This window comes from Drosophila persimilis, unplaced genomic scaffold (assembly GCF_003286085.1).
Source record: "Drosophila persimilis strain 14011-0111.01,24,50 unplaced genomic scaffold, DperRS2 tig00000124-arrow-pilon, whole genome shotgun sequence".
Lineage (NCBI taxonomy): Eukaryota > Metazoa > Arthropoda > Insecta > Diptera > Drosophilidae > Drosophila > Drosophila persimilis.
The window spans coordinates 8,835,918-8,854,559 of record NW_020825294.1 but is presented as its reverse complement, the minus strand read 5'-3'; the positions used below and the strand labels follow the sequence as shown (position 1 = coordinate 8,854,559).

General features: G+C 48.3%; 1 protein-coding gene and 1 long non-coding RNA gene across 3 annotated transcripts; one reads left to right on the top strand and one right to left on the bottom strand.

Moving 5' to 3' along the window:
* The first annotated feature begins 5,851 nt into the window (after positions 1–5,851).
* Positions 5,852–11,011, top strand: LOC6596617. Its single transcript, XM_002021577.2, has 6 exons — positions 5,852–6,481; positions 8,779–9,082; positions 9,141–9,352; positions 9,412–9,667; positions 9,735–10,270; positions 10,351–11,011. The coding sequence occupies exons 1-6, from the start codon at positions 6,232–6,234 to the stop codon at positions 10,578–10,580; spliced, it is 1,788 nt and encodes a 595-aa protein (XP_002021613.1). The 5' UTR covers positions 5,852–6,231; the 3' UTR covers positions 10,581–11,011.
* Positions 11,012–16,912: 5,901 nt separating this feature from the next.
* LOC113565543 lies at positions 16,913–17,802 on the bottom strand. Of its 2 annotated transcripts, none has more exons than XR_003408660.1 (3): positions 17,278–17,802; positions 17,021–17,214; positions 16,913–16,958 (listed from the first exon to the last, which is right to left on the bottom strand). It is a non-coding gene; the product is annotated as an uncharacterized LOC113565543 (long non-coding RNA). The 2 variants fall into 2 exon arrangements; XR_003408661.1 differs by having other exon boundaries at positions 16,926–16,961.
* Positions 17,803–18,642: the final 840 nt, after the last annotated feature.

Here is an 18,642-nt window from a genome sequence, read left to right as displayed (position 1 = left end):
AAAGTACTTTGAATAATTTTAAAAATGAACTTTATCCGTTTTTACAGTGGATTTAAATTTACATTTGCGAGCATTTAAGGGATGCCATATTATATTTCTGCAGCACACTTTTAATTTAAATTATTTACACTTGAATGGGAACTATAATTCTTCTTTAATTTGTATTATGTTTCCATTTCTTTTGCGCATTGTTTTTTGCCAGGGCATTGCCCAGGTCGATTTCCCACAAAAACCGCGCTTTCCCGCCCCGTCTGCACTGCGAGTGCGAGCTGACAAAAAATCAAAAATGAAAAGGAAAATAAAAATAAAAATAAATCTGATAAGCGAAAATTACAAAGTAAACCCAACAGCACGGCAAACGCACACAGAGTTGCCCTTTTGGCTGCACGGGTGTGAGTGTGTCCTTTGCGTGTGTGACTGTGTGCCTTTGTGTATGTGCGTCATTAACGAGGTCATTGGTAAGTAAGCTTGTTTGATGTGCTCTAGACATGTAATCCAGGCGGAGGGAGGGGCGAGCGGAGGGGCAAGTCAAACAACTACAGCGTGGAAGCGTAGCAGCGCGCCAGGAGGAAGGAGGCAGAGGCGGAGGCGGAGACTACGAGCTGGCGACAAGGAACGTTGCCCATACGCCTCGTGTGTCACGCGCTGGCATGTAAATTCGGTCTCCACCCGGCACTGTCCCGTCTCGCCTCGTCCCGTTCCTGCCCCCCGTTACACTGCTAATGACATGAGCCCCAGCGGAAAGCAGCCTTAGCGCCAGCATGGACTGCCAGTGGTATGCAAATCAGGATACTTTGCCGACGCACTGATGGCCGCCGCCACTCAATTATGCGCAGCGCAGAGAACGGCTTTCGTTTTCGTTTTCGCTTTCGCTGCCTACTTTCAGGCACCCACTAAAAAGCCACCGAGCTCCACTGAGCGCTTTCGATTTCGGGCGCCACTTCTAGCGCCGCGGCCCGGTGCTGCGTGCGGGGTGTGGCTAACTGATTTTCCGGAAATTCGGACACAATTCAATTGCAGTCCTTTTTTGGGTCGTTTCGTTTTCGGGGTATTATAGCTCTGGGAAACAATCCGCAGAGTTTTACGGGGCCAACAGGTGTTCCAATTGCCCAAGTTTGGGCACCTTCGTGTCGGCGGTATTTTTTTATTTTTAGTTTGGAGAGCTTCATTAAATTTTTAATTAGCTAAATTAGTGGACTGTGTTGCCGAGCGGAGTGCGCGCACGAATGTCGAGGGACTCTTTATGGATCTGGGACTGGGGACTGGGCGCCCCTGCCTGGTGGAATTCGAATGTGTAAGGCGACTGCTCTTACTGGTACCAGTTCTAGTACGACTCACTTCATTATTGATGTCCGGCAAGTGTACTGGAGGCATGGCATAACGTTACAGGTGTCCTTATATCCATATGTACCACAGCACCAAGACGAAATATTTAACTAACGCTGGCCTTGACATCCCCAAAATAAACGTAGCTCACGTCACAAATGTCTAATTAACATACAGTATGAATAGGTGGCCAGGGAAAAGGAACATTATACGAGTACTGCTGGAAGTGGCCATGCGTGTCGCTGGGTTAATGCCTTTTTCGCAGCGGAAGCGGAATTAGATGGAAATTAGGCGATATACAATGGTTTGCTTGATCAAAGGGCAAGTGTCCGATTAGCAAGCCCTTTGGCTGGCAACAAATTGTCCCTAAACTATTCCCAAACAATCCCTTATGAAAACCAAACTATGAACTACAGTTACTGCGGCCAATAGTGGCTACTGCTTCGTATTCTCATAAATTAGGAACTTGTTTATAGCTGAATATACATTTGTACATATAAAACTCGTTGCCTTTCCTTGCTAAATTAACCTTCATAGTGTCCCAAATATGATCTACTACCTAGCTTAGAAAATACTTATATAAAGCAGTATGAAGCTATTATTGTAACGATACTCTTTTCAACCACTGGGCGAAAGGATTGGCCTCTCCGATACCCTTTACTTTTACAGCATGTGCTGAAATGGTGCACCTGTTTTGGGGTAACAGCAAATCCGCAAGAGATTCACTAGATTTTTGTCAATTTTGAAACTAAATAAATACCACTCCTAGGCGGGTTTCAGTTGCGGTGATCGACGGCGGAATTGATGGGTCACTCCCGCCGGATCAAACGCTTGGCTTCAGTTTCGAGATGCGTAAGTGAATCAGTATATAATTGTGGATTTATTTTAAGTTATACATATATTCCTTCACAGAGCACTTATGTACCCTACGCTTTGCCACAGAATCGCCTCCCAGCAGGACAGAAGCGCATCCCTCGCAAGAGCCCGAGCCTAAGAATCCGTCGTCATCTTTCGACCTGGCCATCGAAAACTATCTGAAGGGCTTTGACTACGAAACCAAAGGAGGACCTACGCGGGCTACTAGACTCTAGATATATCTTGCTCTTGTTAGGTTTAAGGATATACGCATGCATTCATTTAGATAGTAGATACAAATGTTTCCCACTTGTTTATTAATTACACGAAGCTAAGTTATAGTAAATAAAATGATTGAAAAATCATCCTTTATCGGGAAACTCTCACGACTACAAAAAGGCGTTGCACATCCAGATCGGTGACCAAATACCGGAGAAAACTAAACATTTGTGATTTGGGAAAATGTCCTTGATCCTTGATAAGGATTCCATAAAATCAGGGACAATTTTTCGATCACAGGAAGCCGTCGCACGTCCCGATCAGGCCACAAAAAGCCGAGAAAACTAAATATCCGCTTTTGGAGTCCTTACCGAAGGATCAAGGACATTTTTCTGATCACGGGGGACCATGGCACGCCCCGATCGGGCACTAAATAAGGAAGAAAGCAAGATATATATGTCTTTAGAAAATATTCTTGATCCTTGGTCCTTGATAGGAACTACATTAGATCAAGGATGTTATTCCGAACACAGGAAGCTGTCGCATGTCCTGATCGGGCCACAAATAGCCGAGAAAACCAGATAATTATGGTTTGGTTTTCTGGAGTCCTTACCAAAGGATCAAGGATATTATTCAGATCACGGGGGGCCGTACCGATCGGTCCTCAAATAACGGAGTAAGAAAGATAAACATGTCTGATGAAAATATCCTTGATCCTTGGTCCTTTATAAGGACTTTAGGGAGATCAGGGACATCTTTCCGAATACAGGAAGCCGCCGCACTGCCCGATCGAGCCTCAAATAACGGAGAACATCAATATTTTTGATCCTTGATATCCGTTGTCCTTGAAAAGGACTTCAAAAATTCAGGGACATGTTTCCGATCACAAGAAGCCGTCGCATGTCCCGATCGGGGCTCAACTAACGGAGAAAACATAACGGGTTTGTAATTTGTTATTTTTGAAAATGTAGTTCAAGAAATCACCGATAGGGGCGACACCGTACAACAGAAAAACCTCGCGTCAAATGGCAAAAATCTGGATGGGATACCAGGCGAACAGAAATTAGCAGAAGGTAACTGAATTTTTTTTAATTTGTTGTCCCCCAAAAGTATGCCACATTTTTTTTTCATTTTCTACAATTGCTTGCTGCTGGTTCTGTTCGCCTGGTATCCATCCAGATTTTGGCCATTTGACAAGAGGATTTTTTTTCTCCGTTTTTTGAGCCCCGATCGGGACATGCGACGGCTTCTTGTGATCGGAAAAATGTCCCTGATTTTATGAAGTCCTTTTCAAGGACCAAGGATATCAAGGATCAAAAATATAAATTTTGTCCGCTATTTATGGACCGATCTAAGCGTGCAACGGCTTTCTGTGATCGGAAAAATGTCCCTGTTCTGACGGAGTCCTTATCAAGGACCAAGAATCAAGGATATTTTATCCAGACATATGTATATATCTTGTTTTCTCCTATTTGTGGCCCTATCGGGACGTGCCATGGACCCACGTTATCAGATAAACGTCCTTGATCCTTTGATTAGGACTCCAATGACACTTTTATATTTAGTTTTCTCGGCTATTTGATCCAAAAATAATAATTATTCAATAAAAATCAAGAATAATAATTATATAATTATATAACGTATATTTTTCAATAATTTTATTTATTATAACTTATCTACTATCTAAATATATGGATGCGTAAATTCTTAAACCTAACAACAACGAGATCTACATATCTTTACTCTATATTCTAGAGTATCGTGCACGCGAAGCCCCTTCCTTGGTTACCATAGTGAAAGTCCTTGTTGTCGATGACCCGGTCGAAGGATGACGATGACCTGTCATGCGTGGATCTTGCAATGGGTTTTCTGCTGTCACCTGTCCCCTGTCCCTCCGCTCCTCTCCTGCTGGGATACGAGTATTTCTGGCTGGGATACTTGGATAGGACTCCGTCTGGCGGGGGGAAATCGGATACGACTCAATTTTTGGCAAGGCCTAGAGTACATAAGTGCTCTGTGAAGGAAGATATATTTTAAAATAAAATCCACAATTAGATACTGATTCACTTACGCATCTCGAAGCTGAAGCACAGTGTTTGATTCGGCGGCGTACGAATGGGGGGTGGCTGACATTAGTTTCCGTGGGAGTGAACCAACAATTCCACTGTCGATCACTGGTCCCTGTTGCAGTGGACGGGACGCCACATTGTCGACTCAGCGGCACAGCAGCGGCATCATGGCTATGGCCCGCAGCGGGACAGCTAATGGCTGCCACAGTCCAGCCAGGAGCACATCCCTTGGACCTCCTGAGAGGACGAGGAGCTACGGCGGAATACCCCGCGGGGGAGGTACCGATGTCGAGCTGACTGGAAGGGCGGAGAAAAATGCGTGGGACGCAAGGACGAGGGTCACGGCAGTGGCCGGACCCAAAGGTCGCACGTCGGACCCGAAGTTACGAATGTATCTCTGAATGTAATCAATATTTTCTGCTATGGAATTGAACAACGCGCTTTGATTATGCAATGAGTGCAAATGCTCGTAGTTATTGATAGATTGTCAATATGCCCGGCATCTCTTCGTTCGCCTTTATTTTGCGATGGAGAAACTTTTTGTGGGGCTTTATAATTGATTTCGTTCGATTCGGAGCGCGGTCGCGCTCGGAGTCAGCGATGAGCGAGCTATGTATTTATGTATGCCGCCGCCCCGCTTTAGAAAACTATTGGAAACTATAGAAAACTAATAACAATAATATTGTTGATTAAGCATTAATCAAAAGCAGAGCCAGAGGTGGCAGGAGGGAGTGAGGGAAACGGCAGAGAAAGAAAATAAAAACAAAAGGCAATGGAAAACGGGCAATGGGCATTAGGCAGTCGGAGAAAAGGGAAAGTGGTTCTCTCTTTCTAGCTTCGGGCGATACCTGATTTAAGAAACAGCCCAAAATAACGGTTCCAACAATGCCAAATTTATTGGAGTCCATCGTATCGGGGGCTTGGGATAGGCCTTAATTACGAAAGAGCTTTGCCCAATATGGATTCCTAATTCAGCCCTTGGAAAAACGAAAAAAAAAACAACACAAACAGAAACAAAAACAAAAACAGCAGTGAAACACACATTTTAAAAATTGTCCGTCCATCAAATGATAGGCTGCCGCTGATAAGGCCCCCCTCGGACATTTCATTAAGCCCTAAAGCCCAGCACAAAGTGGAGTGGCCGCTGAGAGCAGAGCGGGCGGTGAGCGAGCTTTTGCTGTTGCTGCGAAAGCTCGGGCGCTTGGTCGTTCGGCCTTGGCATCGTGTGGGTTCGTTCGGGTAGGAACAGCTGATCGGACTTGGCCAGGTTCGGGGCTCGGCTCCCGCTGGAGTAACCGTCGCCCCACTCGCAGACGAAGAAAAGAGTTGGCAGCGCGCGGTTCATGCCACAGACAAAGCGGAAGAGTAACTCCCATCGCAGCGGAAGATTCTACTTATTTCGTGCCGTGACAAATGGGATTTACTGGGAAGCTATAGTGAAATAAAGCCAGCAGAAACGGTTCTTTCCCAGAAGAAGAACCGGAAAGTGTACCCGAAGCAATTCGCGGAGACTAAACCGATGAGAATAGAGCAGAACACAGCCGAAACTAGCATTTGGGGGGCCAAGCTACGTTCACCTGATAGATAAATCTCCATAAATCAAAATATCAAATAACCATCGACCACAAGACAAACTGTGCAGTGCCACCGGTGGACCCACCAGCAACACTTGCATTTTCCCCACGTATAATCGCCCAGCAGCTCCCGACTGACACACATTTGATGAGAACAAACAGCAAACTGAAATAAATCAACCAAAATAATGTCAACGAAATCAATACAAGGCGGCAGCTGCAGCAGGCTGTCGCTGCTGTTGCTGTTGCTGCTGCTGCCGACGCTGCTGGCAGCATCCCCAGGCCCCAAGCAGCGTGCCCGAATAGCGAAGAGTCCCAGCGACAACAATGCATCGATGGTCGAGGCCACGTCAAAGGCAGCCTCCACAGCAGGGAAAACATCCGAAGGCGGCGGAAGCGGGAGCCGTGGCAACAATGCCAAAGCTGGTAGCAAGTATGGTGAGTCCTATAAGCAGAGGAGTATAAATGCTTGGTAGTATATACAGACATATATGCCTGTACATGCATAACGACAGACCAAAGACAGAACCAGACCCAGACCCAGCCAGGGCCCAGTTGTAGTTGCAGTTGCAGTTGCACTGGAAGCTACTTAAAGCATTCGAGTCGGAGCGTTCGTTCTTTTGGTTTCCTTTCTGCCTCTGTCAAAGTCGCAGTCGGAGTCGATGCTGGAGTCGTTGGAGTAGGAGACTGCCTAATTGCATTTGGTCACGATCTGTGCTGCCCCGACGTATGCAGTTCTTTGCTGCTGCTGCTGCTGCTGCTGTACCCATTTATGTATGTTCCTGAAAGTATTTTCCCTAGTCGTCGAGGGCCTGCCCTTGGCAGTGAAATCGTTTCACGCTCCGGCATCGAAAGACTTAGACAACGAACTTGTCCGGCAGCTAATTTCTGCTGCTGTCCCTGGCCCTGGCCCTGTCCCCCCATTCAGTGCCAATCAAGCGGCCAAGTGGACAAGCGGGAAATGTGCAAACATTTCCTCCCGGCCACTGCTGAAGGGGGGACGAAGACCGAGTCTAAGACAGAGCCGCGCTCGCGGCTCCAGCCCCGCCCCAGAATCGGCTCAGAACCGCAAAGCGGAAATTGCATCGGGAAATCAGGATTTTCGAGAGAGCAAAAGTGCCATTAGGCCAAGCAAAATGCTAGTAATCGCTGCGGAACACACACCACACATATGGTCATATCATGCTGATCAAATTAGCCAAAGCGGTGCCAGACCCCCAATTACATCACGGGCAATGACAGATCAAGATGGATCTGGGCAGATTGCGGCAATTTGTCGTGTCAATGGATCGTAATGGAACTTCCAGCGGCGGCATCTTGGAAATGCATGGGGCTTAGTCTTGGTGTGACTTTTCCTTTATTTCCCTCCAATCGCTTGCATAACAGGCAATGACGGCTACGAACAGAACAGAACAGAACAGATCTCCGAATCGAGTGCAGTGTCATGGATAAACTTCCCAAGACTTCGTCTGGCGGAGAAACGTCCATTAATCAAAACGATTTATGTACTGATGCTGCAATTGGAGTCGAAACCCCTTGTCATCCTCCGTGGCATTTTGTGATCAGTGTTCGGCCTCGGCCTCGGCCAAGCCAGCAGAGCGCAGCACAGATCTGCGGCAATGGCATCTCTCTAGCCCCGATGTCAGAATTTGTGCCATGACAGAATTTTCACTTTTCCCTGTTCTCTGTGTGAAATTCGCCTAAAAACGCTCCTGCAGCAATCCACACAAATCGGTGTCAATGGTTCCAACATGGGAAACGCAGCCTGCAACAAGCAGCCTGCAACAAGCAGCCACTTGCAACCACTTGCAGCAGCCACATCTTGAGATGCCTGGCTGCGGCAAATGGCGTTTCTAATTGCGGATTATGCAAGGTTCTGCTTGGGAGGAGAGGCGCCACAGCCAGCCTCTGGGACATTGCTGGCTTGCGAAATTGTTTGGAAATCGGGGCTAAGTGGGCAAGAAAAATTTTAAATTGTCCATGTTTGGCATGCCTTGTCCTTATCCTTCTATATTATTATTTATATTGTTTCACTAACTAGCTATTATTTGATCTACGTGGTCGTAGTGCACATCTGGGACTGTTCTGGAGAAGTTTTGAGCACCTCATGGTCTTAAATTAGAATCCATATTAATCGGGTGTCATTAATTCAAGTCGTTCAAATGCTGCTCCATCTCTGACTAATAAGTCCGTCTCTTCGGCTCCAGATCTGGAGATCGCAACGAGTCTCCATTTGTCTCACTTTAATAGCACGTTCCTGCCGCAATTGCCTTCATCCATCGCAGTCCCATTGCCTGCCCAGCCCCATCTTCAATTTAGTTTTTACTTCGCCATAACTGCTGGCCCCCTCCGGCTAATTCACGTCACACTTCCAGTCTGATCCTCCATCACTTGGAGGAGAAAAAAGTGCAGAGCCTGAGAGCCCCGCGGGCCCCAACGTCACTGCAGCGTGCTCAGATCTTCTCTGGCTGGGAACAGCCACTTAGTGGCACATTGGGTGCCCAAGAGCGGCAAATGAAATAAAACTAATCCAAAAGCGTGTCTGGAAACGAGTTCTTTGCCCCTACTCTGATCTGGCAGTTGATTTGCATGCAAGAGGCGACTTGAACTGCAACTACAACTGCCACGAATCTGCTGCTGTGGCTCTAACCCCATTTCCCTATGCCCATGCCGATGCCTATGCCTATGCCTATGCCTATGCCTATGCCCGTTCTCACTTTGGTAACCTTCAACAGAGATACGCGGAGTTGCCGGTGAACCACATTACAAATCGGTGAATCTGACCTGGGAAGTGGAGTTCGTGCCGTCGGCCGCTGACACAGATACGAATGGAGACGGAGTTGGAGACAAAGACGGAGTCGGAGTCGGTGCCACTGGGTCCCCAGTGAATGTGACAAATATGAGCAACGAAGTGGAACCGCCCAAGGCATTCCAGATCTTCTACTGCGAGATGCAGAACTACGGTCCGCAGCGGTGCCGCGTGAAGCTGGTGAACGGCACCACCGCTGAGGTGGCTGCCGATGCCGAAGACCCCATAGGGTAAGTGGTTTCGCCATCTGGAGAAGAGCCCGACCTGAGTTTCCATTGCCCTCTATAGGTTCCAAGTCCAGCACTTTAGCGCTGCCGTGGATAACCTGAGGATGGCCACTAGGTACAGCTTCCACGTTCGCCCTGCCACCCAGAGACGCCTCCAGGTGGGTGGTGCTCGCAGGTCGAATGCACGCGCCGAGGTCCATGACGAGAACGAGATCGAAAGTGCCGCCTCTGGGCACCTGCCCGGCCAGAGCATCATCATTCCCACGAAGGGTTGTAAGTAGACTGGAACTCTCTCCCACCTTCCGCCCATTCAAGCCACTACCTTTGTCTAGTCTCTGCCCACGCCACGCAATGCCTGCCGCATGCCTCGGAGATCGAGGTGGAGACGGGCCCCTACTTCGGCGGACGCATCGTCGTGGATGGCGGCAACTGCGGCGTGAAAGGAGACGCCAGCGATGCCGCCGACAAGTACACCATGCGGATCGACCACAAGAAGTGCGGCAGCATGGTCAAGCCGGAGACCAACACGGTGGAGACCTTCATCACAGTGCAGGAGAACCTGGGCATCTTCACGCATAGCACGAGGCGGTAACTTGACCCCCCCCGCACTCCTAGCCAGAAACCTAACCTTGAACAAAATCCCCTCGCCCTCCAGCTTTGTGGTGGTCTGCAGCTACCAGTCGGGCATGCAGACAGTGCGGGCCAGCTTCACTGTGCCCGGCAAGAATGGAGTGGCCGCCGCCTACGAGCCCAACGATCCCTTCGAGCCCGACGACGACGACCAGCGTCTGGGCAGGGAGCTGCGCCAGATGCGCTACGTCAACAAGAGCGAGCTGGTGCTCAGGGAGTCCGACTCCGAGGCCGAGTCCGTGGAGCAGGCTGCTCTTGTAGAGGCGGCACAACCGCCAGCGACGGAGGAGACTACCCTGCCAGCAGTCCAGGCCCACAACAGCAGCAACAGTCGTCAGCAGGGGCGCGCCCTGAGCCTGGCCAGCCTCAAGGAGGTGAACAGCCTGGCAGAGGAGCCGGCTCGGGGTCAGACTCTGGAGCAGGTGGGCACCAAGTATGCCAAACTGGTTGTCGACCAGACGCCGGGACTGGCACAGAACTCCTGGAGCTCGGCCAGATCGCGACCCGCCCAACGCGAGGCTGGCCCAGACGATGGCGATGGAGATGACTATGACGACGAGGGTGAGTAGCTTGTCAGCGACAATCGTGATTCGTGATGGCCATTACCGCGGGAGCCTCCCTCCGCTTCTCTCTTCCTGCAGTGTTTGCCCCCACACTGCGTTACATAAGCTCGAATCTGAGCAGCGTGCTGGTAACTGTTTCCATATCTGTGATAATCATCAGCATTTGCCTCGTTCTGGTGCAGCGCCAGCGGCTGCGTCCCAAGACTCCGGCAGGCCACCGCTTGTCCACATCGTCGATGGCCCCCCACCTGCCGCACAAGACGCTGCCCCGCGCCTTGCAGCAGCAGCAGTATCAGTGCACCTTGTAGGTGCCCCTCCACCCATCCCCAAACTCCACACTCCACACCCCACACCGACTCTCTTCCAGCAGGCTATGCCCACTTGTCCTGCTGAATGCACCAAGCCTCATTTAGCTGAAGATGACTGCGCATAGCCCGGGCCACCTCCACCTCCAACAATCACAGAGGCTCCAGCTCCAGCTCCAGCTACATCTCAAAATGCAACGGTACCAGCGGGATCAGCAGTGCATCCCAATATTTACATAATTGTAAGCCCGTCTTTGTCCCTGCCCCTGCCCAGGCTTTAACTTGAACTGTGCAATTCCGAATGATTACTGGGAGGTCGCGAATTGCCACTGACTTTCTTATAGAGCGAGATTAGTTTGTAAACTCTAGCTGTACGTATTTTGTATAAATTATTTATGATGTCGAGCAAATAAACGCGAGTATTTGTATCTGTAACTACTTACTATAAATGGTATATCTTTTGTTATTTGAAAGGGTGTCCCACCGAAGCGTAGTGCTACTTTTAACGATAGCCCGAGCGCAGGTTTTAGAAATGTAGAACTAAATGCAAAGCTGTTTCAAAACCTGATGCTTCCGACAGCTAACTGGATCGTGACCCAAAAGGAAAGTCAACCAATAGGTCAGCCCCCAAATGGAAGCCCTCAAACTCTTGCTTCCTTCCTTCATCATCACCATCACCATCATCATCATCATCAAAAGCAGCAGCCAAAGAAGCACCAGCAGATCGAATCATAACTGACAGACCATTATTTCAGAAATAGGTTTTTAATGATTCCATCGAGAGTATCGGCCGCACTGCGGGTGCCCGAGTGCCGAACGTTCTGTCTTGGCTTACAGTAGAATTACGAAATTGTGTTAAGACGTTGACTCGGCGGACAGCGATTTGCATGAAAGTGGCACAAAGAGTTGTCAACGCGACTTCCACCTCTTGGCGGCCGAAAACCCCGCCATGGGGAGGGGAGTTCTCGAACGGAAGCCGGCAGATAAAACAGAATAACCGACAGAAGACATAAAACTTAGCTTCAACTGCAGTTCGGGGGTCTCGTTATTGTTGTCGGTTGCCCAATATGGAGAGCTAGAGCCAGAGTCCGACTCCGACTCCGAGTCCAAGTCCGAGCTGGAGTCCGACTACATTGGGACGTGCCTGCGGTGAGACCCCAGCGAAAGGCGTTCTGAAAACTTTCTGATTGAAGTGCCTTCCTGGACTGGGAGCCCGAGCCCCCGAGAGTTTGGAGCTGGAAGCTTAGCTTTGCTTGGAAAAGGGGAAGTGCTCAACTCAATGGATTTTTGCATAGAAAAGCCATTAGGCCGGATTTCTTCATCATCATCATCGTCGTCGTCGGCGTCGTCGTCATCAGATACAAAAGGTTTGTCTAGGCTTTTGTTTGTTCGTTGTTGGAGTATTATTAGAACACAAAAACCAAGTAAGCGTTAAGATCGCGAAAACAGAAACCAACAAATAAATAAACTTTCTCATCTGCAAGCCAGACTTAAACCAAGACCAAGACCAAGACCAAGACCGAGACAAAGGCCAAGTCCAAGTCCAAGTCCAGGCCCAACCAAGCCTTCACCTTCACTCACTGCAGCAGCAGCAGCGGCAGCCTTACCACCGCCAGTGGATCAAATTTCACCCACAGTTGCGTTTTGACGTTGATTAGCATGTGGCATACATAAATCTCGTGGATTGGGTCGGGCTTCCGTTTCCCTTTTCTGACGCCCGACGGCCGACGCCCGACGCCTGACGCACTCCAGATGCCAGGCGGGAGATTGTTTAGGCGAGCATAACGCGCTGCACTTATTACGAGTATGCTGCCAGCTGGGAGACTTTGACTTGGACCCGTGCATAATGAGGCCAACGATCTTGGCCAAGAAGCCAGCCAAACAGCTTAATGAGCCACCAACCAACAAGCAACAAGCAGCAAGCAGCTCTGGCCGCGAGCTCTGTCTTGTATTAGAATGCGAGCAACTGACGAAGACGAAAGTAAAATGCTTTGTGAAAGTTTCCATTTCTCTCCTTCTTTCTGGCTTGCCAAAAACCATACTCATAGCCGTGCACATCAAGATCATTTTTCTTCTTCTGGCCGGGATAATTAACGTTCATCAGCCGCACAATTGAAAATGATCAAACGATCAGTGCCGGAGAACACAGCTGGAAAGCGTTTTCTAGGGGTAATTACTCGGCGAAACCCTCCGTCCCATACCCATACCCATCCCCATCCCCATCCCAGTTTTACATCTAATTATTTATCTGATTTGAACCTCGGATGGGGATTTGTGTCAGATCTGCCAGATCTGGGGTGCATCTGGGTGAGGAAAGTTCTTGTGGCAAATTGCACCCAAATGCCAAATGGCTTCCGCCCCTCTGGCCCACGGATGGCCCACTCCAGGCAACCAGGCAACTGGTTTATCTTTTGGGCAATCGTGATCTGGCAGAACCACGAAAATGGAACAACCGCGCGCTCATTGTTTCATTGTATCAAACCATCATCAGCGGACGTTTTGTTTTGGCTTTTAGTTCCGATTCTGGGCTAATGGCGGTCGCACTTTTAATGATTATAATGATTATTATTATGAATGTTGTGGTCTTGTGGGGGAGGGGGGACCTAGAAGATTGGTGTCAAATTTGGGAATACTCTAGCCTGGTTTCGGATATGGCTTCAAGTCAGGTTTAAAGTTCAGAAATGGCATTCAATGGAGCTCTAAATGATGACTCGTTTTCGTTAGGGTTCGATGGGAATAATTGGATAAGTATATACTCGTATTGCAACACACAAGAAATCCCTTTGGGGAACAAACAATGCTGTTATGCAAATAGTTAATGTCTTTTGTCTGTTGAACCCCAACTAAGTTCAGTGGAGACGCCTTGGAATGGTCTCTGGAGTATGCAAAAACAGTTCTACCGCAACTGGCATCTAAGTGGCTGATGACTGATGTCTGATGACATCACCGGCCAAATACCCTTCTAATTTGAAAAGGAAAGACATTTGTACCAGCGTTTGACGGCCTAGCATGACAATAACCATTACGCACTGACTATATAAAGTGTAACTACAGAAACAGAACTACTACCCGTTTATGGACCTGGACCTGGACCTGGGCCTGGGCTTGGAGGAGCTGGGAAAATAATTTAGCGTAAATAAAAACCTGCCATTCGGTTAATTTTATTTTCCACTTCCCAGCAATTCCCCTCGCGCGCTCCCAGGGAGAATCGGAGAACAACAAGTGGAAGTGCTGGGGCCTGGCCCTGGCTGAAACCACAAGTTCTTCGGCTTGTGCCTGGCTATGGCTATGGCTCGGCTCTGCTCTGCTCTGCTCTGCTCTGCTCTAATGTATGCGCCTGCACCTGCTCTTGCTCTTGGTATTGGTATGGGTATTGGTCGGAATGGTGGTAGTGGTGTAATGGTCTTCCTCGGATTGCATTGCTGTGCCTTTCTGGTGATTTCCTGCATCGCTGCATGCAAGTTATGTCTCTATCAAGTTTAGTATTTGTATCTGACGCCGGGCAGAATTCGCTTCTCTCTGGCGACTTGATGCATGGCCGTAGTTGAAGCGCAACGCTTGCTTGCCACAACAAGTACAACAAGTACTACGAGCAACAGCCACTGCCTCAACCCCAGAACTAGCTGCCACTGGCACAACTTTAGTAACGACTACTGTAACCGTAACCAGCCCCAGCCCAACCCCAGCCCAGTCCCAGTCCCAGTCGCAGTCCCATTCCCAAAACGCGTCTCTCTTGTTCTCGGTGTGTCGCAATGCGTCGCGCGTGAGTATCTTAGCCAAAGCTACCGCCTCTCTCTGTTATGGCCATATCCAAAAGCTACTCGTATTACAGGGTATGTGGTATGAGATATGTGGATTGATATGACCCAATCGGGAGATCTTTGGGCTTTGAGCAAATGTGATCTCATGGATATATATATAATTAAAATTTAATATAAATATAAATACTTGCATATGAAGAGAATGGCTCAAGGACATCTCACAGTCGATCAGCCTTCGTTGTCTCCGTGCTTGTTCTTCTCTAGGTTTCAGTTTTGGCTGTCGCACATTGTTGGGCACATTTTAAAGTCTTTTTCTTGTTCTCGACTGTTTTTCTGTTTCTGCGTGTGGCTTTTCGCATCCCAAGGCACGCCGACCGACCGATCGGCCAACCGACCCCTTCCCTTCCCAGTCCATTCCATTCCGGCCAAGTCCATCCATCCCATAGCCATTCCATTTCTGCTCGGAGCTCATAACTGTTCTTGACGCGCTTACCTTTGAAATTAGTTGGCCTGGCCAACGCCAGTGCCGATGTGCGTTTCGGGCCGGGCTGAGTGACAACAGCTACAACAGCAGCAGCAGCAGCGAGCGAGACCAACTAGCCACGCCTCCTCCGCCCCTGCTAATCAACTGCGTATTTCAATTTACCGTTGCCAAAAAAAGGAAGGAAAAGAACAGAATACTCGTGGAAATTTGTAGTTTCTTTGAGCAGAAAGTGGCTAGAACAGGGAATGGCACTAGAACCAGCACCAGGCAACAGGCACCAGCACTGGAATGGCCAAAAGGAGAAAAGTTCTGCCGAGGTACTCGTACTTTAGTTAATTCAGATTTTTATGCGACACCCGTTAGTTTCAGCATATTATTGCCGTCGCTCCGCCTTGGTTATGGCTGGCTCTGGCTCTGGCTCTGGGGTCGTGCAAATTGTGGGAGCCCACTGTGCCATTTCCTATCCGTAGCTATCCGGCGACGGGCCAGCGGCCACATTAAGTCATTTTCCCATTGAGGTTGCTCCAGATTCCCACACAATTGCTCTGCTTACTCCGCCTCCGCCTCAGACTCCGACTCCGACTCCTACTCCGACTTCTAGCTTGTACTTCGCTTCTCCCTGATTTATTTATTTGGTTGGGTCTCACTAATTTTTATTTGCTTGCAATTTCCAGCTCTTTCGCCAGCTCTTTCGACCCCGCAGCATAATTGCTGGCAAAAGTAAAGAAAACAAAACGGAATTGGGCTCAGGGCGAAAGTGTAGTACGAGTATGCCGCCTTAAATGGGTCTGGGCCATTAAATTGTTTGGCTGATGAATCTCATTTGGGACTTTTGTAGTTTTTCGGACTCTAACGATTTCTAACGATATAAAGCGGGGGTATACAGTTTAATGGGTGCTCCGTGAGAGCTATTCAAAGAAAGATAATCGCCGAAAGCTGCTCAATTAACAATTAACCATGCTTATGTCGAGCAGATCAAACCAGATTCATTTATAGATTCATAGGAAAGACTCTGGGTACTCGTATATTGAATGCAATGCCTCGTCTTTATGGCTTTCCTTAAAAGTAAGCATTCTCCTAAACAAGCCAATTATGTTCACACAATTCAGTTGAATATTTAACCAAACTATTTTTGACTTTCCCAAGCTTCTCGTTTCGAAGAATTTTCACTTTGGATTCCCAAGAGGGGAGTCCCTTCGCCTGCCTTCGCCTGCAGTTCAGTGCCCCACAGAAGATCTCATTTCACTATCAAACCTCTAAGCCGTATCCAGCTGTGTCCGATTTTAGAGAGCCCCCCCCGGCCCCCAGCCCCTCTAGCCACTTCCATAAAAATAAATGATATACTCGTAGGCAGGGGCAACGGCAAAGGCAACGGCAACGGCAACAGAGACATCCACAACAGAGACGGCAGACAATGGAACGTTTTACTAACTTAATTCTACATCTCGCATCAATCAAGACCCCAACACACCAACACACGCGCACATGTGTATGCATGTAGGTGCAACATAATTATATGATTAATAAGCCCCATTGTGAGTGTTCGAGTGAGTGTACGAGTGAGTTGGGTGAGCATGAAAATGAAAGTGCTGTCGATAGAGTGGGGCTGGGTGGGCCCAGAGTGAAGAGCCGAGACGGGGAAGGCAAAGCGATGATCGCCGAGCATGCGGATTGCAATTTGCCGTTGCACTCTTCGAATTTTCTTCTACATCCCGCAATACTCGTGCGGAGGCCCGTTATGGTGAAGATATGGCTACGGCTATGGCACCCCAGGGAGTTTCCATTGTTTGCTTTTAATTTTCGACGTGCGATCGCAGAGATGTGTAGCGCAGAGAAGTGCAATTAAACGCGGGCAAATTGCTCCGCGATCACTCATCTAGCGGCTCGAAAGATCCACATACATGCACAGTCTTGTTATTAACACTGTCCAACCTAAACAAGTACAAATTACAGTTTGGTATTGACATATTGAATATTCAGCGCAATCTCTTCTAATGGGAGGATGACAAAAGGGAGTACTATAAATGCCACTTCCATCTATCTGTCCATCTAAAGATGTTAATCTGCAGGGACTCTCTAACCTTCGATCTCCTTAGATTCAGTCCTTCAATTTGCTGCACACTGTTAATATTGGGCCTGCTGAAAGTTGGTGTCAACTGGGCTTTGGTTGGACATTAATAACTCCGGTCCATACGTACGAGTATAATACCCGGCGCTTTGTCTCGTCTCTAATGCATGCATGCTTTGGAGGTAATTAGGGTCACCTGAGAGCCGAAAGAGATGGAGCAGCACTCGGCTACCATATGGGTGGTTTGACTCCGGGCCAAAAGTTCCGTCAACTGGCAGCTGACAAATGTCAGAGCAGAGAAGCAGCCTCGTGAACGGGCTAAACCTTTTTTAATAGTCATGCCCTATAAATATATATGTACATATGTATGTAAATACGTCGACATACCTCGAATGTATGTTGCAGCAGCCAGGGGAGAGTAGATCCAGATCCAGATCCACATCCAGTTCCAGCACTCGGTCGGTTCAATCAGATGCCAGAAAAACTTTGCATGGCCCGTGAATTGGGTTAGAAGCATCGCGTTGCACAGCCATCGATGGAATTAAGTTATCGATGCCAAATGCCAGTTGCCAGATCGAGATGGAGATGGACGCGGAGATGGGGCTGCTGCGAATGTGCTGAAACCGTGCTAATGCTAAGGAGGGTATCGATGATGGGTCTCTCTGTCTTCATTTCGCTTTGCTTCTTCACGATCCCCGAACATCATCGAGATGACGAGCTGTCGGTGCGATGCGATGCGATGGCCAATGTGGGTCGCCACTGGAGCGTTGATTTGCCACTTCTGGCAGCGTGTCATACGTGTATAGCTCTAAAATTGAGACATACTCGTAGGCATTGACTGGAGTTTGTGTACGAGTCTCCCCGAGGAATGAGGCAGCATCGATCTGATCAGCTGCCACCAGCTTTCGGAGCGAGAATCGATCTGACAAAATGGCTCAAGCCACTCCGTAATGGCTCATCGACTGCCAGAGGCCTGCGATCGTCGAGGCAGGCAGCTCTGTATAATTAAATGCTTGCTAAGTAAAAACTATAATCAAAACATACTTTGATTCCCTCGCCTTGATCAGGGGGTTGCCGAGAGATGATGATTATGCCGGACAAGGCAAAGAATAGATTAGTTGAGGTAAAATTATAAATAATAATAATATGCAACTCTTGTAGTGCGTATAAAATCGTAGAAAATATGCCCTGATTATTACTACAAAAAGAAAAGTGTTGATAACTAATTGGAAAGTTATTTAGCAAAGCCCTTTCTCCCTGCGGGCGGCTTCCGTTTCCCACCAACCCACCAACCCAGTCCCAATCCCAATATAACCCAAGTAAAAGCCACAAGGGGATCAAATTCGGATTTAAATGAAATTGAATATTCGAATATTCATATGCAAATTTCACACAACAAACAGAAGCAAATTGAGAGCCACAATTAATTGGCACCGGGAGAGTTTAGGGGGGAATGGCAGGCAGTAGGCAGTGCTCTCTGTCTCTGTGTGGCTACGTGGCCCCACCAAGTAGTAACAATAGTTAGGCCAAATTAAACAAGCCATAACACACATCTGGTGTATGTACATATGTATATGAGTGTACATGAATATTCAGTGCGGTTGATTGCGGTTGCAAATTATAATTTCAATTTCGAGCCAGGGTCGGGTCGGGAAAAGTTACCCAGCCCCGACCAAGTCTCAGATGGCACTGGGATGGCGTTCGCGGACGGGGCTGACTTGGCTGACATCCCATGGCAGCGTTGAAAATCGG

Bases quoted from the DNA above. Each gene is read 5' to 3' on its own strand.
- LOC6596617 (XM_002021577.2), top strand. From the start codon at position 6,232: ATGTCAACGAAATCAATACAAGGCGGCAGCTGCAGCAGGCTGTCGCTG. The intron at 9,083-9,140 runs GTAAGTGGTTTC...TGCCCTCTATAG, and splicing joins GATGCCGAAGACCCCATAGG to GTTCCAAGTCCAGCACTTTA. The intron at 10,271-10,350 runs GTGAGTAGCTTG...CTCTTCCTGCAG, and splicing joins AGATGACTATGACGACGAGG to TGTTTGCCCCCACACTGCGT.